Raw genomic sequence first — 25916 nt, 5'->3', positions numbered from 1 at the left:
CGTGATGAGGAAAAAAATATGTAATCGTCGAAGGAACTGATTAAAATGATTCCGACATAGGGACGAAAGTCCCTGTGGGCTATGGCATCTCGAGGGTTAATTAAAACCTCTCTAATTATTTATAAACAGTCATTTCTTTGACCATAGCGATAATAAACGCGTTAGAGTAAAGTGGAATGAATAATCATTGGTGGATGAAGGAAAATGTTGAATTCCCATTGGTTGAAAAATCCCTCATGTAGACAGAGTCCGTGCGGACTCAACAACACTGGCGCCATCTTCGTTACTCGTATAACTGGCTAGCTGTCTTTCTCATTTCCATCCCTCTTCCTCTTTAGCTTTTGCGCATGGGTGAACTTCAGTTCCACCGCGCGTAATCTGTAAATCGTCGATTGTGAAGAACTCAGAAGTCCAGTAAGTTGCTTGAACGGAATCTTCCTCTTCGTTTCGTGCCGTTTCTTTTTTTTTTCTCCTCCGTCTTCCTCTTCTCCTCCGCGTCTCACCGTACCCACCGCCTCTTTCTACTATTCAAGTTCTTTCATCTCACTCCTCCAGGAACTCGTTCACCCCTTCCAATCTACGACATACCCTTCGCCACAGAGCGACTGTCTCCTAATCTCTTTTTTTTTTTCACTCCGTTCGACGCTGCCGTCTCTTTTTTCCTCCGTCCGCTTGAAGCGCGCTCCGCTCATTCTTCCGTTTTGTCCGCCTCTCGTAGTGGCGTCCTTGTCGGAATCCACTCGACGGCTGGTGAAGTGGAACCGAAGGGTATATTGAGAGAAGGAAACAGAAATGAGAATAAAAATGCTAGAGGATTTCTTTCAGCGTACGATAAAAGCCTTCGCCTCAGTGCCCAATATTGATTTGGCTCTAATCCGTGGAGAGGACCCTCGTCATTGGTAAAATAAACCGGCGAGTAATAACTTCGGACTTGGAGTCGAGATGTATAATCTTTTCCCAGGGGGGTAGGGGGTTGGGGGAGGGCGATTGGAAGTCACGCGAGTTGTGGAGGAATTTTTCGCGTGTGTGAAGGTAACGGAGGAAATACAACACTTGGCCATTTAACGCCGGAGGATTTTTTTTTTGGGGGGGAGGGGGTGGAACCGCTGAGGAGAATGTGGAAATTTTGGTTGAGAAAGGGTGGAAGGGGTAGCTCAATTGATCAGTCGATTCTTCGGGGTTTTTAATTGGAAAGATTCGAAGGGGCGACAGAGGGAATCGGTTGTGATGTAATGTGGAGATTGATGAGGAGTTTGATCGGTTTTTTAAATAGTTTAATGGTTTTGGGATTTTCAAGGCCGATGTTGGAGTTTGCAGATATTTTAACATTTTTGAAAAATTATTTTTAGTCAGGAGAACGGAAAACGTTGGGGCTTTGACCTGTGAATAGTCAACACCTCCAAAATCATTGTATAAATTTTGAGATAATGAAATTCACTTGTTAAATTTATCCAGGCGGGTATTTACTTTAACTACATGAGCTCGGTGGCCATGTGCGAGGAGTATCACGCTTGGTAGCTCCCTCGGTTACTCGAAGCTATTTCCCTTCTGGGGGCTATCTAGCCCAGGAACACCGTGGCAATACGTTTTTACATTACTGGGTTAAAAATACGTAATTTGGAATCACTGGGGCGTACCTGTACGCTCGTAAGCACGGGGTAAAAATAGAGGAGTGGGGGATGAAGTTGTGTTTGTGGGATTTGGCGGAGATTTTTATGTAGTTACGGTATTCCCAGGTATACGTATGAAGGGGCCAGTAATCTGAGGCGAAATGACATCACATTCCAGGGGATTTAAATTTATCGAAGAACCCAGGGCAAAACATTACTTAGATTTTTCGATAAGTGGTAAAATCCCTCGGACCCCTGATTTTCCGGAGTTTAGGGCCCCAGGGCCAGTGATTTTTATCACCAATTCTTCTCCGAAATTCCAAAATTAGAAAGTCCTCCCTAAAGACCCCAGTATCGACAAATTTCCGACATTTTCAAGTTCCCAAAAAATTGAAAACGAAGTCATAAAAAATTTTACGACTCTCCAAACATGAATTAAGGTGTGTAGACACCTGTTCATATGAAATTCTGACAAATTATCATTTTATTCAGACATTTTTTCAGGGTCTTAAAACCGTCTGCCCGACGTTTGTAAAATTCATACACTGGTTTTTGCCGTGCACTCCCAGTCAGAGACAGAGGCAGCTCATTAAAATTAAAATCAGTTATGAGTCACTAAAAATGAAAAGTTTTTTGTCTCCATAAGACACGACACCTCACATTTCAACTATCACAGTTCCTCGAAAAGAAAAAAAAAAAGGCAAAAGGACGAGAGATTGTTCAAGGCAATTGAGAATAAAGCCAGAAACGCCTTGGTCTTTTCCACCGCTGGCACTGGTGTGTAATGGGAAAAAGCTCCTACGATGGTATATACCGAGACTGCCGGAACGGAAGAGAATGGGGTGTAGGAGGGACGAACACTTTAATCTTCGTTTTAAGTCACGTAACGTTTCGCGCGCGCGGGGGGTGCACTGAGGCGCCGGATGAAAAATTCATTCGTGCCACTGTGTACTCGGGGGTTTACTTGGGCTCTATTTTTTTCTGGTCCTTTTTTTTTCCACTGCAAACGAGAAAGTAGGAGCGGAAATTCCCTCTTGAGAATTCCATTTGAAAAATAACATAAGCCCGCCCCCCACGAGCCTTTTCGCTCCGGGTTTTTTTTTTTTCGCACATGTTTTAAATCCCCCGAATATCCATTCTTTCGAGAGGAAAAAGCATGAACGACATTTCGAATCGAAAAGAAGAATTCACAGGGAGAGAGATATTCAATAAAAAATACCTTATTATTTTGCAGTTAAATAAAATTCCTAGTGAGAGCGATCGTAAACAGCTGATGTACAAAATATGTTGATAAGATGAGCAACAAGTTAATTGAATGGCCTACCCCTTGAAATTGTAACTCGACTCAATTATTTATGGAGCTATTAAAATAAACATTCAGTAAATAATAAATTAATTCATTATGATAATTGAATTCGTGATTACGATTTGATAATAAATAATAAATGAACTAAAAATTAAAGCAGTGGGACACAACTATTATCCGGAGTATGGTTTTTTGCTTGAAACGAACCGCAAACAATTGATTTACAAAAGGGGGATAACACCCGACCGGTGAAAGGGAATAAAAGGGCGCCAGTGCTTATGAAAATATTGAAAAGTCATCCGTTCAATTCGATACATTTAAGGGAGGAAATTTTGTTATTCAATGCGAGGGAGGAAAAACGAATGAATTGGGGCTGACATTAATAATGTTTGATGCATGGGATATTGGGTAAGACTGGCCAATCATGGTTAAATCACATATTCATCGTAAAACCCGTGGTTTACGCAAATTACTCAGAGACTGCGGGGTTACCAATCGTCTGATCGATATCACATTGTGAATAACGACGGTAATGGGGATACCCCCACCCATTGCACAGCGCAGGTATAAAATCGTGCGTTTTATGTTCTTTCATGCGTTTTACGCCCTCGAGCGTTTAAAGGAATTTTAACGAGCGGATAAGGAACGCACGATTATTGTTCCCTCTCCTCATTATGCTACGTGTTTTTGTTCATAGTTGTGTATTATATTGATGTACGTGGTGAAAAATTTTTATGGAAAAATGTACACCAGGTCTAGCTGTTTATTGGTGTTTTAGATGTTTTGTGATAACTGAGCGAGATTAAAAATTCAGCGGAAAAATACTGATAAACATTGTAATAAACGTTTGCGGAACTTTAGCTTGAAAAAAAATTTGCGATTGAGTTAAATGTAAGAATGTGAATTTTACGGAGTATTTGTTCACTTGAGGAAGCGATAGAACTAAAATTTTCCAGTCGATTCCGTAATCGATGAGCGGATTTCAAAAAAATTCCGGCAGAACTTTTCGTTAATTCATTTTTTGGTGGAATTGAGGGAAAAAAATGCAGTAAAAATTGAAGAAATGACAATCAATAGTTCGAGAAAACATTCAAACATCCTCGGAGTGGAGGGTATGTCCTGGCACGACTGTACACTCTTGAAGAAAATCCGGCAGCCGGGGGGGGAGTTTGAAGGAAGAGGGTAGACCGTCCAGGAGTCGTTCCAGTCAGGCAACCACAAAGCCAATACTCGACCCAGGGGAACGGGCAATAAACTTGGAGTTGGCCTCCCCCTGTTGCTATATTTCTATCCTCAAGACAGCAGACGAGCTCAAACCTCTATATCCATGGATGCCGTTTTCTGTTCGGCAAAAATAAAAAAAAAAAAGAACAGGAAAAAGTAAAGACCACCTTAGCGCGTTCGCGTGTTGTATTGCAACTGTTGAGCTATACATCGACTATCGAATTTCCATTCCAGTTCATTGCCCACCACGTCTTTCCTTTCCGTGCCCTCTTCTTTTTTTACTCTCCTCTGGATGTTGTCGGTGAATTGCCGTTGCTCCAATGTCTCTGCAGAAATTGCTTTTTCTATTATTCACGCTCATTCATCTTTATGTTGTCTCCTCACGTGTAGCCATAAGACACGCTTCGACGTAGACGGTTGCACAAAAATAGAAAAACGATCCTCCACAGTACTGGCAGGAAATTACTCCTTAAGTTTCACGTAAAAAGTCGTGGAAATTTTTTCCCGAGTTTTTATGCCATCAGAAGAGCGATTATTCCATCGAAATGAGTGCGAAGACGAGATTTTCGATTCCCGAATATTGGAAAGTGAAACGAACGGTTTTTCATAAAAATAATTTATTTAATTACCACAAATATTATTGATAAGCATCAACTCTTTAATTTTCTCCGGCAAATTGTCATGTGAAATCCATCCACTCCCCAAATTAAAAAAAATATAAATATAAATCTCATCGTTGTAAAAGCAAAAGAGAAATAATCATCATAAAATAGCCCAATACCTATTCATTTTTTTTTTTCACGGATTAAAATTATGATGTTCATGTATACTCGTAAATATGGTAGCAAACTGACGCGAATCCGTGCGAGGCAAACCAACACACAGCGATTATCATCATTGTCATTATTATTCATACCATATTACGGTCGAGTTACCGGGCGTGCCCCGGTATTATAACCGAGATATCCGTTTTTGCCCGAGCCATGTATTTCATACTCCACCGTTTTGGTCTTTGGCCGTTTCCTTCCTCCCTCCCTCCCTCCCCATCCCTCTCTCACTCACCCATCATTTATTAATAATTTACTCTCGGTAACGTACGCTAAACACGATAATCAAAATGAATTCATTAAGTAACGCGATCAAGCGTGTCGCACACGATTCGTTCGATCGACGATGTGTGACCTCGACCCGAACGATAAACTCCACCTAAGTGGTTTCCCCCACTCCTACCATCTACCTATCAAGCTGATCAGACTCATTACCACAATCAATCGATCGTTGAAGCTCCTGAATATTCATTTCTTCGCGCACCGAATTCTTCGGTTAGTCAATCATATCAATCAGAGATCCAAAAAATCGTTGAAGTTCAATTTTTCATAATTTTTCATTGTAAAATTATAAAAAATTATGCCGCAGTTGTATTAAATTAAAATTTTGAGAGAAGTTAAATAAAATCTGTAGATCGAATCCGCTTCGAGTATCGGCAATTAGTTAATTGAAAGTAAATGAAATTCATAATCATTTACCAAATATTCATTCGCATTAGAGTCAATAGTTTTATGGGCCAATGAGACAATCAGTCCATCGCAGTAATTAAAGCCCCTTAAATTGCAAAAATCTCGTTATTTTCAATTATTGTTCAAATATTTCCGTATCACTGTTGCCCCGATCGTCAAATTTTCACCGACCATCGGGTAATTATTTAAGTCCCATTTTCCAATCAGGATAATGACCCCCAATTAAACAAAACCTCCTCTCTATCTTTGACTTTTAATGACAACGACTCTTCGTGAGCCTTTTAAATATTTTTAAGATGACCCACTCAACCATTTATTACCCAAAAATATTCAATACTATCAATTAATCTATTAAATAATTATCTAGAGCAATGTCAGGTGATCTATCGATCGGGATAATATCATAAATTAATGAAACCATAAACTAAACACCGCCATTGTAATCACTGATGTCATTGAACGAAATTGACTGTATTTTCCAGTCATCCAGTGGATTTCGTTGTTATTAGCCCCTCGGAGCTATTACTCCGATCAACCGGATTCCACTGAAACGATTTATACGGGTGCGGTTGTTGGCTGGGGGCTGGCAAGGAGGGGAGGGGGCTGAAGGGGGGAGGGGATATTTGCCTGGATGACCTTATACACCCATTCAACACTTGAGTTGCCCCCAACGGTCTGTACAGACACTTAGAGGAAGATACCGGTCGGCAAATGGTGATATGTATATGTATGCTCACCCTGACGCCTTTTCTTCGCTTCTGTATCGTCTCCCGGGTTTCAGTGTGTAAACATCCACGACAACACGTGGTGCTTACCTGTTCCCGTCCTTTCGTTTTTGCCCACTCTACCATTGTCGCTTGTTCGACTGCTATCCTCTCCACTGACAAGATTCGAGAAGAAGTGGAATGTGTGAGTCACTGGAAAAAGAGAAAAAAAAATATGGTAATTCCTTTGAATGAGAAGTCGTGCAGTTAATGACGGGGAAATTAGTGTAACATTTCTCATTTGATAATTACAGTGGGAAGTTTTTTTTTTTTTCAGACACAGAAGTTATTCCTTGAAAATTAACATGAAGTGAATGCCGTAAAAAATGGGTAATTCCCGGGCGATTTTTATATTTTCTTTTGGTTTGATTACGGGGAGTTTATGGTGCCAATGCGATGGTGAAGTATTGGTTATTTGTGATTGATATTTGCTACTACATTACTAAATTCATGAAAATACCTGGGAAAATGTCCCTTCCCCCCCATTACCCCCCAAAATCCCGCTTCGAAGAGCAAAAAATCTTGCAGCCAACCTCGCTCCTAATAATTCTCGAAAGACATCCCTGAAAACAAAGCTGACTCTCCCTGTTGGCGAACGTGTATACAATTTAAACTCTCCAATTGCCCTGCACACGTGTCACCCAACCCCATACCCAAGAAAACAGTTATAAAAAGGCACCGGGGGGGTAGAGGATCCGTAAAAAAAAAAACTGAGGAAGGACACCCCATCACGTACCCAATCTCAACTGCAGGGGTGATTTCGTTCCAGCGCGGATGGATTTATTTAAGGGCGTGTTATTCCAAGGATGTTACAATAGGAGAAAGCAAGACAAAGCGGGTTGCAGAGGGGTGGAAAGACGACAGGGGGAAAAAAAAAGCAGACAGGGGTTTATGGCCGACATCTGCGGGCAGTTTTGACCCCCCGGCGTGACGAAACATCGAATGTAGCGAGACAAACCATGAGCTGGGGGTAAGGGGGTAACTACACTCGGGTCTACTGCGGGTGCTGAGAGTGAGAGAGTGCGAGTGCCGGGGCAAATCGACCGTTAAAAACTTCTAGGGGCGAGTAATTCCATTAGCGCTCCACAGTAGTCCCCAAGGGCACCCTGACGCTCGACCCAATCCAAAACTATACGACCCCTCTATCCATCTCTCTCACTAGCTGTTGGTGATGCTCCCTGGGAACGATCTGGTCATGGGGATGGGGATGAGAGGTGCGAGGGAGAGAGACTGAGGGGTTTGGGACGCATTTACCAGAAAAGCCGTAGAGAATTTGGATCATCTCAATTTGTCACCCCATGTTGTGACCCCAGGGAAAAAAAAGCCTCAAATCGCATCTCCACATGCCCTTTTTTTTTCATTTCTCATCTGCTTTAATATTCATTCGTCATTCGAAGGAGTTTCGGGGCGAATGAAATAAAAAAAAAGTGGATTAACAAGTTTTGCAATGGTTGTGACTTTTTTTAAACCCCCGGAGAACAACATTAATTAATTCATTTTAGAAAGAAAAAGAACAGGAGGACAACCGGTCGCATGTATACGTATGTACATGCCACGAATGTAACAGGAGGACTCATAAATCGTACGTCGTGTTAATTCCCTCGAACGTGCAACATAGAGGCGGCAAAGATACTACCGGTATTAACCTCGAACATAATTTGGTGGGTGTGCGAAGGCGGAGGGGAAAAAAAAAGGGTTGAAGTGTGATACAACTGATAGAAAATTCGGTGGAATCTTGTTTGAACATCAGGAGGGACTTTCGTTGAGAGAATATTTTTTCTTCGGTTAATGTGAAGACGTAAATCACAGTTTCGTTTATTTTTTTATCATTTGGCCCCCACTCGGTGGAGTGAAAAATTCAGGGGTAACGGGGGAAAAAGTTGAAACGTCAATCTTGGTAATCTACATGGTGCGCAGTGACATTACCTCGGGGAATTGTTTGTGTATCCAGGCCCAGTAGTTACCTCCGTGGTATATGAATTCCATTCGAACCTGTCTCTACTTCTAGTTCCGTCGGGAAATTCGATCTGGGTTAGACCGAAGGACAAAAGCAGTGATATCAGATATCGGAAATCGAGATCAATTCTGAATCTCAACTGCAACCGTTGGAAGCCCTCGAGTACATCGAGTTAATGGCACCAACACTGTGTATGTGTACAATTTATAAACCCCATTCTAATCCCCGACGAATACATTCCATCTCGCGAGCGCATCCGAACGAACAATAAACATTATCCCCCAATTTATCACACAATTTCCTAACTTCCAATCAACCCCGCCGACATTCATCTAAAACCCCAAATCACGAAAAGACAAACCCCCCCCCCCCACCCACCTATTCCAAAACCCCATAAATCCCGAATCTCAACTGGGAATTATTACCCAGACTTCCATCACTCCATCACCATAATGTGACCAATATTGTGTACACACCCAACCCCCGATAACTCACAGTACATGAAATTTGTTAATCACTCAGTGCAACCCCTCATCAACATTATTCCCGATAACTCCATCCGACTACAATATTTCGTCTCTCAAACATTTCATACCCCGAAAATTCATTTCCAATGAATAACAAACATTCCATTACAATTCATCCTATAATTCATGCTCATTCGATTGAAAGAATATGCCCACAGTATTTGTGAAGAAACGGAAGTCGTGTTACACCGGCTGTATATGGTCTTGGAAAGTCGCCGTTGGTTGAGAGCATCGGCTTGGTTAGCCGCACAAACCACACCGACTGCTTTCCACAGTCTCTCTCACTCATACCACTCTCGGTTTATCCCATTGCGAGTGGATTCTCATTCTCTCTATCTTGTTCAAGCCACCTCTTCTTCTCTCCCCCCCCCCACCTCCTCCGGCCGCCGACCCCCTCGGCCCGCCGCCGCAAACCCCTCGAACCCCCCGGCCACAACCCCCGCCCCCCCCGGCACCTCAACCCCCCTCCAATACCCCAAACGTCCTTCTCCAACCCGTATCAATAGCTGACATTTCCATCTCTCTTTCGTTTAAATTGCGCGCGCACATGGTTCTTTACTTCCACTCCTAATGCTACCTCTTTTCCCTGGTTCGCGTCGGTAAGCATGGAGTACTGGGGCGAGTACACGTATATTCCACCCAAACGTACACGAATGTACACGCAAACCGGCTGTGGCGACGGTGGCGGCAACGCTCCACATAACCACAGCCGACCAAGCGCAACCGACAGCTTCACCCAACACTCACACCGACATTCACACTCTTCTTTTCTTCAGGATATACCTATCTCACTTATTCCCTTGGTCCTTGTTCTGTTTTCCTATTATATACCCGACATGTCTGCATGTATGCACGGTTGCCATGGCTCACCCCCCACATCTTCACCCACGTGGTCACCAAGAATGGGAGAGAGGTACTTGGTACTTCGTTGGGGTTCAAAGTACGGAAGGTGGTAAACAACTGGGGGGAGTGCGATGGTACTAATGTTAACATTCGAAGGTGTTGTCGGCATTTTTCTGAATTATTCATTCAGGATTTTGATAAACTGTGCTTAGGGGGGGGGGGGTGAAAAAATTTAGTCTGAATTATTTGAAGTTCATTTCGTTGAATAAATAATGGAAAAAACCTCTGTGACAGTGCACAGGTGGCAAGGATAATCCCATGGTCGACCATTCGTTTCCATTCTACATTTAAATAAAAAAATACCAGCTACAGGAGATGAAAGACTTTAATAATTAATAAAAATTATCGACACTGATTTACGTCGGTTCAACCATATTGTCAATTTTTTTCCCTGAAAAATTAACTAATTAACGAGGAGCAAAATACACCTTTGTCTTTACATTCCCTGAACGACCCCTACAACAAACAACATAAAACAATTGAAAACCCGTTCTCTCCCCAACCCCTCCCCACTACCTTCTTCCAATCCATCCAAAATTTTGTCATCAAAATCGTCCATCAAATTAAACCCCCTCCCCCCAACCCTATGCGTCTCTTCCAGTCTGTAATCGCAGTTGAATATATTCCCCTCTCCGTTCAGCTCAATCTTCCGTTCTCCATTCCCACACAGACACAAATACACCCAACGACTACGTTTCCGCGAAGCATGACAATGGGGTTTTCTAATCCTCCTTGGATTAAGGGTTGAAAGGAACATTGTATATAAGTGTGCGTGTGTATGTATTAGTGGGACGAAGAGGTTGGGTTGAGGCTCCAGGTAATGGGATCGACGTTTCGTTATGTTACTTTTCCATCCACATCCCCTCCCCCCCTCCTCCACATCTCCTCAACCCCCTCACCCACCAGTCGTGCTCGTTTTCTCTTTTTCCCTCTCCCTCGGCTTGTCTCGGTTCGCTGGATCGGGTACCAAATACACACAAATTCCCTCTCTCTTTCTCTCGTACCGCTCGTTTGCTTTTTCCCTCATTTTACTTCCCACTCCCCCCTCAGCCTCCGCACTTCGTGTTTTTCCCTATGTAACCCCTCTCCCCCCCTTCGTCCTAGCCGCCCCCTACCGACCCGCCTCACTCCACCCACCCCCGCCAAACCCCCCTATTTTTCATGTTTCACTGCGGCTTCGCGTAGCACCTTCATTCCGTTGAGTTTGTGCTCACCCTGTACAGCCACACGAGTCCGCGCGGACTTGAAGTTTCCCTGTCAAGGGTTTGAATATATATATATATTTTTTTTTGTTAAAAGTTACGGTGGGATTGGACGAGCGTGCTGGCACATTGGAGTCTTCCAGCAATGTTGAATACTACTGTGGATAAGTTGAATGAATATAACTGGCTAAGAGTGAGATTGGAGAGCGGTGATTGGTTGAGGTGTTACAGAGTCCGCGTGGAGTTCCTTTACGGTTGGTCGGACGATAGCGGCAATCAAGTAGGAAACTCCTTGGGACTGTGTGTAGCGTGATATTCACATAGCGGAAGGGGGTTAGTAGGGGGGAAGGGGGAGGAGGGGATGGTGATGGTGGAGAGGATGAGGGAGGAGAGAAAAAGGGAATGCACTAACACACACTCGATGAGTGCCTCCAAGAACGTATGTACACACACATACGGCAATGACATGCACACTTGTAAAGCGTGAACAGGAGATCCTATTTCGCGTGTGGTACTCTCCATCGTCATCCCTCCTTCTCTATCTCATTTGGCACTTTGGTGTTACTCTATGTATGCAGTGGAGTGGGTGGGGTGAATGGGGGATGAGGGAGTCGTCATCGTCGTCGTATAGACGTCCTAGTCGTGTCGGCAAGGGGGATGAAGTAGACGGGATGTTGGGGGGGGGGGGTGAGGGTGGAGAGGAAAACTGGTGTATAGTAGATAGGGCGTTGAGAAAGCGGGTAGAGGCGCCATATTTGTGGCGGTGTGGAAAGTGAGGAAAATCACGAGTGCCGAGGGACAACGAGGGGTAGAACCAGAGGAAGGGAACTAAAGGGTGAAGCCATCAGACTTGTGACGGCCATTTTGTGAAAAAAACTTTGGAATTGTATGGCCAAAGCTCAGTACTATCCTTTCTCATCACTCCTTTACCCTCTCTTGTCCGTTCGTCTAGCTAATACCACTCCTCTATTTTTACCATTTCCATTTTTTTTTCACCCCACTCTTCGCCTCCCTTCACCCTTGCCACTTGTGATATATATATATTTTTTTTTTCGTTTCGCATGACCGCGTGGATACCGGTCATTGGTCACAATGTTTTTTTTTCCCGTTCATTTGCCCGTGTACCCAGTAAAATGAATAAAAATTCCATGCTGTCTCTACCTCCATTGCCACCGTAAATAAAAATTTGCCTGCACAAGTACCCCTCCCAACTCACCAGAGTGAAAAAAAAAAAATATAAAGCACGAAAAAAAAAAAAACTGGTGTTATATCGATCGAATTTCATTGAAATAACAGACGGCACGATATGTTTCCCGGACTCTTCATCTGTATGTGTTGTACATTTTCACATGTAGACGATCATAATATAATACACCACAAGCAGCCAGGGGCTGCCCCCCCCCCTTCCTCTACCCCACCCCTTTTTGCGTGCATAGAATCGTTCGATTGACGAATAAATAGCCGAGTATTATGGGCGAACGAATCGAATAACATGCAACTTACGATTGGGACATTATCAAGTTATCCGTTCATCGCTCCGCCAAACCGTTACCAACAGATTTGTCGGAACGATAACCGCCATTTTCCTCTGTCTCTCTCCTTTGTCTCTATCATTTTCACCCACATCGAAAATACCTCGTGGCGAGGAGGGTTGAGGGGGGGAGATGGCCCGAGGATACCTGAAATGGGGATAATTATGAAACCCACTAGTTTTCTATTGACTTCTACTGATCATATTGCAGTAATGATGATAAATTTTATTCCCCCCCTCCTCTGCCCCACGGTCATCGTCACCCACCCGCCATGTTTCCCACAGCGATATTTGGAGGGAAAAACCGTTGGGCAAAATGCAAACACGTAATACGCAATAATTATTATCGTTATTAATGAATTAATATCGTTATTCATTAAAGTTCGGAGGTTAATGCTGTGATAAAAATAACAGAATAAACTGCCTACTCACGTAAACGCAACCATCAACGTTAAACGTACGGTCGGTGGTCCTTATCTGGCCTCAATTAGACCAACGTGTCGTGATTTCCCGTGTTCTGTTCACCCTCTTCCAAATCCCCCGATCCTCCGGTTACCCCCGCTCGTTTCACCATATGCCCTTCGGGGTCATTCACGTAACTAATCGCAATAATTGTAAAGGAGCTATCGTACCGGTTAATGCGTCGGGTGAAGCGTCGTTCCAGCGTTATGTACACTAGTGTTGGTTTGTGAAAACAGTTGGTGAGAAGGGGAAAGGGGAAAATGACTCGCCGGAATTGTTCGTGCGCCGCCTAGTGGCGCTGGAGGGGCGACTGGTGTATCCCCACCACTCGTTCACTCGCCAGTCGCTTCGGAGCTGTTGACGAAGGTAGAACGCCAGTTGTGGAATTTTAACGATAAGTTTTGCCGTGTCGAGATAACGAGTGAGTGATTCTGGTGGTGTGAATCGACGGGAAATCACGCAGTAAAAATACAGGGTATTTTGTTGACTCGGTGGGGGATGTGTTGAAGTGGGGGTGATGTGATTTTGGTGCGAAAAATTGGAAAATATCGAGGAGTTTTGCACCTGGCTTGATGGATTTACTTTTATTGTCGGTGTTGGTTGCGTCGATGGACGATTAATGGACGGATATAGGATTTTTCCCTGTATTTGATGGTGAAAACGGAAAGGAAGAAGCGTCTATCCACGTCTCGCTCGCACACGCCAAACCGGCTGGCGTGAGTCTGTTTTACCGATCGAAGGCTACAGTTTATTCTCGTTTGTTGGATTTCATTGGTTACGAGTTTGTGTCGTTCACCGTCAGTCAAGCGTCGTAGAATTTTTACAGCCTCTGGGGGAATAATAATTAATGCTGAATGTTTAGATTGTACGTGGGCTTTTGTGAAGGCCGTGTGAGTTAAAACGAATGGCGGGTGATTTGAAGTTAACGCTTTCTGGCTGTGACCCGTAGCGCCCCAAACTTGTGTATGTATTGTTGTGCTGTACGTGTGTTTGCGCATTTAGCGCGCCATTTCTCACCTCGAGTGTGATTACCGCTTTTATTTCCGTGGTATATTCGTTACTTGTGGATTTAAGAGAGTGAAGTGCTGTGTGATGATGCGTGAAAGTGCCAAAATAGGAGGATAGTCTAGTGAACGTTTGAGGATATCGAAGTGTCGGACAATTGGACGTAAAAACGCCTGAAGAATGTATCCCAGTACTGGAATAAATGCCGCTGCTGTTGCTGCAGCAGCGGCTGCACGCCACCCGGTGAGTTATTTATTTACTTAAATTATTTTATAAATCATTTTTTTTCAGGTTTTTAACTCAATTTTTTTGCCTTTTTTTTAGGACAATTTTTTTCATTTTTTGACAAATTCACGTTCAGCTCTCTTGCACTCGGTGTTTTTTTTTATTTACACAAATGTATTTTATTGGTCTTGACATTTCCAGACACTTGAATATACTGATATACAGAGCCAATATTGTATGAGAACACGTGTGTCAATGGACTAGCGAAGGCACTTAGTGCGTATTTGCTCAGTTCAGCCTAATGCCACTTCCATTTGATCAACGCTCAGCACACGGTGATGAGGAGAGAGAAGAGTGAGGGAGTTGTTGAGTGTGTTAATTTCGATACAGAATCCTCGGGGTCCCCTTCAACGCGCGTATAATGGCGAGCGTAGGGTGGCAAGCACTCAATGAAGTGCCTATACGTTGAACCCCTGGTGGGACACGTGTCCTGCTATGCTCCCTTCCCCTCGAATTATCTGTCTCTATCGGGTTTTCTTGTCGCTGATGGGGGGGAAATCAATCGCGGTTTCTCTCTCCGATTAAACCCACCTCCCTTCTCTCTTCTCTCACTTCATTTCAAATGTCCCGACACGTGCGATCGCTGGTTCATGAGTTATGTTGGTTTTTCGGTTTTTTTTACCGCCCCTAATCCTTTGGGAAATTTGATATTAGATAAATGGAATCGACTTGACGAGAAGATCCTTTTGGTTTAGGGGTGGATTCGGGGGAGAGCGAGGAAGTCGAGAGATTTTGTCAGATATAATTGGAGAATGGCTGAGGGTTTTCTTTTTATTTTTTGGGGGTTCGAAAGCTCTAGACAAAGTCTAATGCAGCGAAGAAATAATTTTAAAAATAAATAAATATTGCTCTAGGGAAATAATTCAATTTTACCCCAATAGAGATTCAACAAACCCTGAATTGTTCCTTTATGTGCCATTTGGTTGACAGAGAACTGTTTTCGAAATTTAATTGACACGCGTTGAAGTGAATAAAGAATAATAGAGTCCATAAATTAATGCAATTGAATTGTTTTTGCTCATTTCAAGATCGTCCATTGAGCTCTCCCCCCCGCCCAACGCTCCTTTTATTTCATGTCTGTCTCGTTGGTGGGCCCACTTAACTTCCCGAAAATGTACCAGAGTGACTAATGCCTCACCTCCCCTCAACCCCGTAGTTCTCGAATACCCAAACTACCCGGGTTGAGGGAGAAAACAGTGACTGCGTAGTTGAGACTTCTCGGACGCTAATCGACCGAAAACTAGTGTATCGCGCCAACTCTCCACCAACAGTATTTGTCTCCTTTATTCCTCACTTCCTCACCACTTTGCCATTCTATCCGACCATTTCTTTTGTGTCTGTGTTTCAACTTGTTTTTACACAAACTCACGGATAAATGTCTGGACAACGAAAACTTTGTTTTACATCAGTGGATGAAGTTTGTGGTACAACCCTTGTCTGCACTTCTTTCGCTCAATTTATCCGTGAGAGTTTGGGTCAATATTTCTTGGTGAAGTGTTATATTGGGGAACAGTAATTGGTCAGTTGTTGTATTTCAATAATTTTGAGGGATCGGAGAATAGTTTGGCTGTTGTTGTTTTTGTTGATGAGGCAAATACTGAGGAAATTTTTTGACTCGTTGGAAAATGAGAGGGGAAAATTTTATTTGTATCGATTTCTAGGGATTACCTCGATATGCAGATGATCGTATTCAGGTGGTGGAGAAATTTTAACGAATAAAAATATTTCCCCCTTCATATTTAGTAAAATTATTGTGGGTTGAAATCATAAATTAAATTATCCATATTTATACTTTAAAAAAATTAAGGGGAAATTTTTATTCATTTCAACTGCTGCACTGACAGTAGATTATTATTTTAGAAAGAAAGATTTAAATTCAATTGAATGAATTTTCGGAGAATTGAAATATACCATGAAACAGCTCAAATTATAGCACTGGATTATTTAATTGAAATACCGGTAATCAAAAGAATTGTCACAATGGAAAATGGAATTAATCCTACGCTCGTTGGACAACCAACTGTCAACTGTTAATGAACGGAACGGATGAAATAATCATTCAAAAGATTCGACTGGGTTTTATCGTGAAATAAAATATTCACAATGTGATTGGTTCGAACATAATCCCTTCACAATCATTTAAATGATCCCCATCGTCATGAGACATTGGCACATGTGTCACATATGCATGGGGAACATGAAGCTTTCCGCGTTTACGGATTATTATTTTGGCAAAAAATTTAATCATGAGAATTACGGTATAGGACTCTGCAATATCGGCCTGTTTTACGACAAACAATATTTGTTTACCATAATTTCCATGATTTGGTTCTTGATAATCTAGAGAACTGAATGAAAAAAAAATTGTTGACTAGGAAAATTATTATTTATTTCTTTTATTATTATTATTTTTTAAACAAAATATGCCTCTAAATAATTGTACCTCTTCCCACAAACGAATAATAGATTTATTTAAAAATTTGGGGGATTTCCAGGATTTTTCCGAAAATTCTCGAATTTCTGTAGATGGCACCACGTGCTGGGGTCTCATTTTCTCCAAAAAATTCCCCCCACCAAAAAAATCGATCTATCGACGTTAAAAAAATTCCTCACATCAATTCATCATAATTAATTCAATTCAATTATCTACCCCTTACACTCCCTGATATCCAATACAATAAATCGTCTCCTCCCACTCAGAATAAAAAAATACTTCAACAACAAATATTTGTTTCCCTCAATGTGTGAAAAAACAGCGGATTATATCCCAGATATCGTCCTATAAGCCTGTTATGCTGATTCCTGCGGAACGATGGGACATTTGATTCCGAGGAATTCAGTCGACCGGATGTGACGCGTTGGTAGGGTAGAGTCGAGTGTCGCTTGAATAAAGAAAAAAAAAATTAGGGGAGAGGGGAAAAAATGGAACTATGGGCAACTGTATGATGGGGGACTGGCTGACAATGACGTTCGAGGTTGTGTGTATTATATGGTCAAAGCGAAACGAAAGGAAAAAAAAAAAAGTCACCCTCATACATAACCGCTCCCCTTCGCCCTCGTGAGGGGCTGGAAATTCTCAGAGCTTGATGTGGGATCGCGTGTACAGTAGTTAAGTAGGTGTACGGGTATTAGGTGGCCATTACGGAAACGAGGGGCCTTCCCTAGCTCGCACGGGTCAACCCTCCCCCCCCTTGCCCCCCTGTTTTCTTGCTCTCTCTTCGGCCCTTTCATTTCACTTCTCCCCCTTCGCTTGGTGAGTGGAATGTAAATATTGATACTTTTAATCGCTCCGTTTAGAAAATTCCGAGGTGAACAGGATGTGTTTAAATGTTGATAGTAATATATACACAGCTGAGGGAGTACTTTGAGGGGAGTTATGCCGCGTTGAGTTTCATGAATTTGGGGTTTCTTTTTGACGGCGGGAGTTATTTATTTTTATGTAATGAGATTAACGTGTCGGCAATTACTGAAATATTGAAGGTATTATTGTGCGTTAAAAATGGGGAGAGGAGGTATTTTTTTGAGGAATTGGAGAGGCCTGGAAGGACACTTGGGGATTGTTGTGGGGATCGGGAGTTCCGTGGAAATGGGCCTTGAGACGGGGACGTTAAAGCGACGGAGCTGGTTGTTTAGACTGGCGCTTCGATCGGTGTCTGGAGTGTTTACAAAGCAGGATTTTTGGAATTGAGGGGAGATAATTGAAAGAATTTGTGTATTAATCGAGTTATAGTTTTCGTGGAATTTATTTCTCTTGATATTTGAATTTTTTTCGTATTTACAGAGTAGAATTTTTGGAATTGCGGGGAGATCATTGAGAGGATTTGTGATATTAATTGAATTATAGTTTTCTTCGAAGTTATTCTTGATATTTGAATTTTTTTCGTATTTATGAAGTGGGATTTTTGGAATCGAGGGGAGATAATTGAGAGGATTTGTCAGATTAATCGAATTATAGTTTTCCTGGAATTTCTTTTCTTGATATTTGAATTGTTCCCATTGAAAAAATAAAAGGCCGATGTTTTTCGTTATGAATGAATTTGATTGCGTTCCAATCGTCTAATCACGTTGATAAAAAAAAATTAAATGATATTATACTGATGGGGAATAGAATATAAAAATGATAAAAAATCTGTACATCAACGAACATTTACTGACTTGACATTGTATTTACCAAGTGTATATATCTGTTAGTGAAATGAAATAGGATCCCATATCCCCGATGAAAATAATCCGTAGAATGGACAACAATGGGCCAGAAACGACCCCTCGAGCCCCTGAAAACGTATTACTCAGCCCTGAGGGTGCCGTAAATTGGTCCACTATAGAAAGGGAACGATGTTTCCGTACTTTTCTCCCCCTTACCCTCAAGCTCTCAAGCCCCGTTTTCTCTTTCACCCCACTGGCGCACAACAGCGGTGGTCTATCTTCGATCTTAGTATCTCATTCCCTCTCGTTTTCTATTTGCTCCGTCTGTTTTTTTTTTTTTTTTTCGCCCTACTCGAAATCCCAGGCACCCCTATTCTCTCAACACTCCAATCCCAGCTGACCTCCGAGAGGTGGAGATGAATGTTTCAGGGGTTTCTATTGTATCTTTTGCGTATATGGGGTCAATGGGGGAGAAACATTTAGGGGAAATGCCTAATTCGGTACGGTAATCCGTGACGGATTCATCAATAATCATTAGGGTATCTAGTCTTGGTATATTAATTGAAAAATCATTCATTGAACTAATTATTTTCTGTTTGAAATTCGGCGTATAAATAAATCGATGATGACATTCCAAACATTTTCTAACCCCATAAAAATTAAATAATAAAATAAAAGTTGAATAAATAAAATTGAAAAAATCGTCAGTTACAATCCCAGACACCGACTGATATTCAATAACCAATAGCTCGAGATCGGTAGAGTGAAATTCAAACATTTTTTTTCCCTTTCAAAGGTAATTTTTCTCTCTTCAAAATGGCACCTGTTTCGCCCAAATCGCATCATTCAATCCAGAAATATTCAGAATTTACCGAGTCCCTAATTCAAAATCTCCGACAATCGTGTGACAGATGTTGGAAATACTGACTGACTCCAGATGATTTCACGACATGTACTTTCCCATGTACACATCACCGAGGCGTAAATATTTTCTACCCATGTGAATGTAGACAGCAAGAAGCCGAACAAGCTTCTTCTGGTACATTTAATTGCATCAAGCAATTAATTGCGTCAATATATCGTTTTTATTTACTCGTTCTTGGGCTCGCGGGAGTGAGAAGACGCGGGGGAGGAGGAGGGGAGGGAGATGTTAAAAGGAGAGAAACGTTTATCAATGCTTCTTGAGAATGGTTTCCTGCAACGATGGAATGACACTAATTGGCATTAGGGCTGGCAGTTTGCTGTGTCCCTGAAGTCCTAAACGATCAGTTCCTTCATTCTCTTGTTCTCGGATGGGTCGTTTTACGCAGGAGGGGGAGGATGGGTGGGGGTGAGGAGGGCATTACACCTCATGTGGATTAATGCGAAATAATCCAACCGTATTATATTCACTTTATCTCAACCGATAATGGCAGCATTAAAAGGATATACAACTCAATCCATAAAAAATACTGTAATTCTATTAAGTTGAATAAAAATTAACAGGTTCTTGAGGTGAAAGAGAACCCCTGGGTTTATATGAATAATTTTATAATTGTTTTTTCCGTCTGTAACTGCCTTTGAGCTCAGGATACTTCATTTCAAATTGAGTTGAATTTCAATTTTGTTTACTGCAGAATTTCCAATTTTTTTAGGGAATTTTTATTCAACTTATTGGGAATAGCACTCGTGATTGGATAATTCGTAATTATGTAATGAAATAATTTATGAATTACCTGCGATATCTCGAAAATATCATTCGTGAAGTGATGGGAGTATCCAACTGAAGACAAATGAATTTTTGTTGGAGTTCTCTTCCATTTCCAGGGGAATTCTCCGTCAGTGAGTTCCTCAGTGTAAATATTCGTTGGCTGTTGATTGCATACCATTCATTCTCGCTCCAGGAGACGTCCAATATCGTCATGGGTACAATCAAAAAGTGGAGAAGGTCCTTCAAATATTTGACGTTGGATCGGTGTCTTCAGAGGTGAATGACCTACAGAAATTGGCCATTTGCCGAATGATATTCATTCAGTGGGGTTGGTAACGTGTGATAGAGACAATTATCTACTTGTGCTTCGTGTCAGTATTTCGTGTTGAAATAATTTTTCTACCGTCAATTATATCGGGGTAAATTGTCAGCCAAATCTATCTCTTCCGCAGTCCGGAGAAAGAAGCGAAAGCTTTCATTTTTATGGATGTTTTATGGTCTACGATTCGTATCTGGCACGCGAATGATCACGAACATTTCCCCGGAATTGTATATATGTATTACATATGGGTACAATTCACATACACTTTAGTTATGTATAATTCATGAAAACAGTGACTCGATTTCATTCTGTTATTATGATTTTTTTTTGGATTTGGAGAGAGAATTTTTTATATTTGTTATTTATTACAGAATAAATTGAAAAATCTAATAATTAATTACAACTGCGGATTGAAATGCGCTAAATTGAACAACTCATCGCGATATTTTTGCGGGCAAATAAACGACACCACTCATTTAGTCTTAAAATTGAAAAATACATTGTCATTTGTCCGTTGAAAATTTCATTTTAATGTGGAGTATTTGTCGTTAATCCTAGGGGTTTAACGCCATATGTTTTATCATCGGGGCGTGGCAAAACTGATTGGGTACCTTGGGGGCGTTTCTCCATTACCACCGAAGGGCAAAGAGCTACTCGATTGCTGTAATGCAAAGCTCGACAGTGCGGGAGAACGTTTAGCTTGACTACCTGACTCCCCCAATTACTCCGTAATTACACCTCTTCTTCGCGTGACTGACGTCCGAGCCATTTCCGTGCCATGGAGCTGTATATCTCGTAGTATATAAACTCTAATATAATTCCGTGTCTGTAGTTTTGTGGTTTTATTTTTGTCATTGGGGACATGCGATAGGACAATCATAACGACTTAATAATTTTTCAATTTATTTTTCAGTCCGATAACATTTTACCCCAGCACTGGGGGGAGTGTTTATATTAATGAGGACAGAATTTTTGAGAGAATATTTGTCGTGACTTGTTTAATATTTATGACTTAATGTCGTGGGTTAAATACCGGAATTTTATAGTCAAGAAGATTTTTTTTTCTGTCCAAATGATCTGAAAATCTCTTACAAATTTTTATTTTTCGTTCCTCCACTGCTTTCCGCCCCTTGGGACTCTCGTTATCAACAAAAATAATTAGTCCCATTATATTTCAACCTCTGAAATTCTCCGAATCTTCAAACCACTGAAATATCAAAGGGAGCGATAAATTTTTTTTCACTTTTACTGGAAAAAATTGATCATCCGATGACCGTTGATGCACATCCGAGATAATATCATCTCCCTCAGATAATGTCACGCGACCGGTCATATATACATTGTATGATCCAATATGCGTGATCTTAATAAGCCCACGTGCTCTCCATGTGACGCATACACACTCGGAAAATAGAGGGAGGGAAGGGCGACAAGACAAGGGCGGTGAGAACCTGAGGGAGAGAGACACGAACGGTGTAACGTTGTTTCACGTCGCGATCCTATCGCCTTAATTGCCCGGTGTGGGTTAAACTGCCCTGAGCGTAATTATCGGCTAGGAGAGATCTCATACAACGTATACCAGTCATGTCAGTGAGTATATGCAAAAGCTCGTGACATCGGGCCCCTTTCACTTATCGAGTTTGGGGTGTGCAACAGATCTCATTAGTATGTGTGGGAGGTGATGGAAATGTATCGCACGAGTTTGATATTTTGGGCCTTTGATAAAGTTTAGTGGAACATTTATGCTTCGGCAGATATCAGGAATAGTGGTAAACTATGGACAGGAAAAATCAATGGAAAGTGTCAGGAAAATATTTGTTTTGGAAAAAAAGAATTTTTTTCGGTAGATAAATTGTTGTAGACATAATTAAAATTATTAATGTTAGTTGTGAGAGACTTTATTTATCAGGTAGTTGTTGGAAGGGGGTTATTTATTTATTGCGACTCCTCGATATTTAGTTGATATTTCTTTCCTACAAATTTAATGGAATTCAAGATCGGTGGAGAGGCCATCATCGAACAATGTGGCCAGTGGTTTTTGGGGTGTACAAGGGTGAACAGAAGTCGATAAGGAAAGAGGAGATGCGGATACTCCGAGAGTTGGGCGTCGCGTGGTCGACCCTCGGTTCCTATGGCCGCAGGGCTGTCGCAGTTTTTGCGGTACAGCCGAGACCGCATCCCTGGAAGAGTTCACCATATCGGTGTGAAAGCTCCTGATGGGAATTCCAAGTGTAGAATTTGCAAAATCCATGTGGGCAATTGTTCCATCTCATGTAAAAAATTGTTTGCCATAGACTTGAATTTTTTTTGCTGTTAATTTCCCGGAAATTCTCATGTTTTTGGAAAAATGAATTGTTCAAAAACGTTGGGAGTTATCCGGTTACCATTTTTCGTGTAAAAATTTCAATGAATGTTCTTTTGAATGGGAAATTTCATGAATTTTTTATTGATCAATTAACGCTCCATGAAGTTTCAATTTTTTTTTTTTTCGTGAAAGTGTGTACAGTACTTCATTCTCCCCTTTTAAATCAGTTCTTCCGCTTCTCGTCGGACATTCATGCTGGAGTAATTTAACGACCATCGATTCGTTTTGGCACTTTAACAGTCGAGCTGGTACCGGGCGCTGAGCGTTCAGTGCTTTTCACCATAAAATCGCAATGGCTTTCATATTAGTTGTGGTGGATGATGCTATTGTCACCCCAGCACACGTACTCTCAATTATATTTAAAATGTTCTTACACAACGAACAAAAAAAAATTGGAGATAAATTACCGAGTGGGAGACGTAATTTTCGGGAAAACATAACAAATAATCAAATGTTTATTCAATTGAATTTTTTTCCTCTTCATTCATTCGTCCGTTTATTTATTTTTATTCCGATTCTCTTCATACTGTTTCACACTCGTGTTTACATGAAACACATTCGTTTCCCTGTAAAAGCATTTGTCCCCCTCATACCCTCAACCCCCCGGCGTCGTTTATAAAAAGAAATGAAAGCCACAAATGTACGGGGTATTGCGGTGGCGCATAAAATAATCGCATACATCGGCTAGTCGTTGATGTGCATATGTTGTTCATTACCGTTACATATCTATGTATATGGTACGAGCAAAAGCCAATAAATAAATTGGATTGGCCAGATCGGCTTTGCTGTGAGCAAATGGGATCAGCCATTCCACCGATCAGAGCATCAGGTTCGTTGATATTTTTAGTGTATTCGATATATTGTCATTTCTAACTGTTATTGCTATGTATATCCTGTAAATGGATGAATGTGTGATACAACATTTTATGTGTTAACCGAATATATACGACTTCATTCGAAGGGAGCGAGAGCTCATACATTTTGTCAAATGTACGTTAGAAAAAAGGAAATTCTCTTAAAAATTATTCGTGGAATTAAAATTGAAAAATTATTGGAAAATATTGTATCCATTCTATATAATTAATTTGATAAATTTATTTATTTGTTGCAGGGACCACCCCAACCAGGTCAACCATTTAAATTCACCGTTGGTGAGTCCTGCGATCGAATCAAGGAAGAATTCAATTTTCTCCAAGCCCAGTATCACAAGTAAGTTTTTCCCTCTAATTATGATTTTGTTAGACTAAACTGATTACATTGCAGGTTCACAATGTGTGTGAATAAACATTGACTTCCCTCATGGTTTTTTTTTTCCTCGCAAACGATAGAAAAATCCGCTCGAGGCATGAAGTAAGAGACACGTACGATGAGTTTGTAGTGTGTTCGTTACAAAATACTCTATCAGAATGGGCGCTTATAATTGTTTACCCAACCGGAAGCTATGTACATTGAAAGTCAGTGTTTGTTCATACACAGCCCACGGAAATTCGCCAGACAACAGCAATAGCTGATCTCTGTCAAACGATACGAGACTTGGCATTCAATTGATATCGATCTTTGTAGGCCAGCCTCGACAGCTGACATGATGTTTGATGTTTTTATTTTAAAGACTATCACTGAATAAGGCATATACTCCATACATTTTCATATCAGTATTGCTCGAGTCATTATTTTTAAGACCATTCGTAACTGGCTAAATCGGCGATGAATATAAACTTCTTGATTGAAAATTCATGGGGAGTGATATCGTTTCGTATATTCAGAATTATGTATTCGAGATAGGCAGGAGAGTGATAATCGATGAAGAATTGCGATGGATTGTTGTGCAAAATATATTATTTATTTTTATTAGATAATTCAGGGGAAAATAATTTTTCTACCGATGACGAGATTCCTGGGAAATTGTTTGTTGGATTTTTGGAGAGAGAATTATTTTTATTTGATTCTTTGTTAGTGTGAAATTCAAGAGCATAACGGGTTGATAAGAAAGAGAATAAATCGGTTTTTAGTTGGAAAAATAGCCGGTCATTGTGGCGTATTATGTAACGAGACAGAGAATGAGAGAAAAATATTTTTTTAATTTTAAGAAAGATTTTATAAGCCACAAGTAAATAATTGATAAATTTATGGTGAACAGATTTTTCTGTTCCTCTGATCTCTTCGTATATAGTAGTAAATAGTCAGTGAATATTGTTCGTAAACTCGATATAATAATCATTACCCTCGCAACTTCATAATTTCCGCATTTGCATACGAAATACAACACCAAGTGAACTATAAACTACCATAAATTCTCTGGCCGTTGAAGATGATGTGGTAGCTAGAAGCCATTGGACGGTGTGGTACTGAGGGTGAGGGAATGATGTTCACAGAGATGGGAGTATTTTCAAGATGATAGTGTGTTCCATGTGTGTGAAAGCACTCTTGCATATATCATCATACTGCAAAAACGATAGATGTTTTACGATGCCGTAGTAAAGGGTGCCGAGAGAATTTATGACATATTCCATTGGATAGTGAAGATGTTTATAGGTACATTGAACGTGCCAGTTTTTTTTTTTTTTTTTAACTCATCGTGATTTCCAGTTATACGAATATTCAACATTGAGATTTAATTGACGCATTCTTACTGCTTGTACAGCCTTAAGATGGATTATGAGAAACTGGCCAGTGAGAAACTTGACGCACATAAACATTACGTGATGGTAAGCCCATCGTGGAAAATATTCAAGAGCAATGACACACGGAAAGAAATTTTCGATAAAAATGAAAAATTAAACATATAGAGGGTAAAGCATAGGACGAAATGATAATTAATAATTTTTTAGGTCAAGTTCTGTTGGAAAAATTAGACTTGAGAGACTAATTTTTTAGATAAAACTGACCTTGGTCCTCCCTTTTACCCTCTGGAGGTCTAATTTTTACCTAAATTTCTTTCCCTGCACCGAAAACTAGTGTCTTGAAGACATGGGGAAAAATGGGGAATTTATTTTGTCAGAAAACGAGACGTTTGACAGACAGAATATTTTATTAATGTCTTGAAGAACAAGTCACTAAATTATGGGAATTTGTTCTGGCCACAAGTAAATAATTGTCACAA

At 41.0% G+C, this 25916-nt stretch overlaps 2 protein-coding genes across 9 annotated transcripts in view; one reads left to right on the top strand and one right to left on the bottom strand.

Annotated features, from left to right (window-relative positions):
* LOC135169661 (uncharacterized) overlaps positions 1-13220 on the bottom strand; it is a 54836-nt gene extending 41616 nt beyond the window's left edge. Inside the window, exons 1-2 of the mRNA XM_064134846.1 lie at positions 12974-13220; positions 6395-6574 (exon numbers count right to left, since the gene is read on the bottom strand). The gene's annotated coding sequence lies outside the window, so the exon portion shown is untranslated. The remainder of the gene's footprint in view (positions 1-6394; positions 6575-12973) is intronic.
* Positions 13221-13315: 95 nt separating this feature from the next.
* LOC135169653 (protein groucho-like) overlaps positions 13316-25916 on the top strand; it is a 42154-nt gene continuing 29553 nt past the window's right edge. For 3 of the 8 annotated variants that reach the window (XM_064134828.1, XM_064134826.1, XM_064134824.1), the window contains exons 1-3: positions 13316-14251; positions 23928-24025; positions 25458-25521. In XM_064134828.1, coding sequence (XP_063990898.1) covers positions 14189-14251; positions 23928-24025; positions 25458-25521 — 225 coding nt within the window. In that variant the 5' untranslated portion in view covers positions 13316-14188. Of the gene's footprint in view, positions 14252-23927; positions 24026-25457; positions 25522-25916 lie in introns of those variants that run through there. The other 5 variants (XM_064134827.1, XM_064134825.1, XM_064134832.1 and 2 more) reach the window with 3 other exon arrangements.

This window comes from Diachasmimorpha longicaudata, chromosome 15 (assembly GCF_034640455.1).
Source record: "Diachasmimorpha longicaudata isolate KC_UGA_2023 chromosome 15, iyDiaLong2, whole genome shotgun sequence".
NCBI classification, from domain to species: domain Eukaryota; kingdom Metazoa; phylum Arthropoda; class Insecta; order Hymenoptera; family Braconidae; genus Diachasmimorpha; species Diachasmimorpha longicaudata.
Note: the sequence above shows the minus strand (reverse complement) of the source record. Positions and strands in the feature narration are given on the sequence as shown.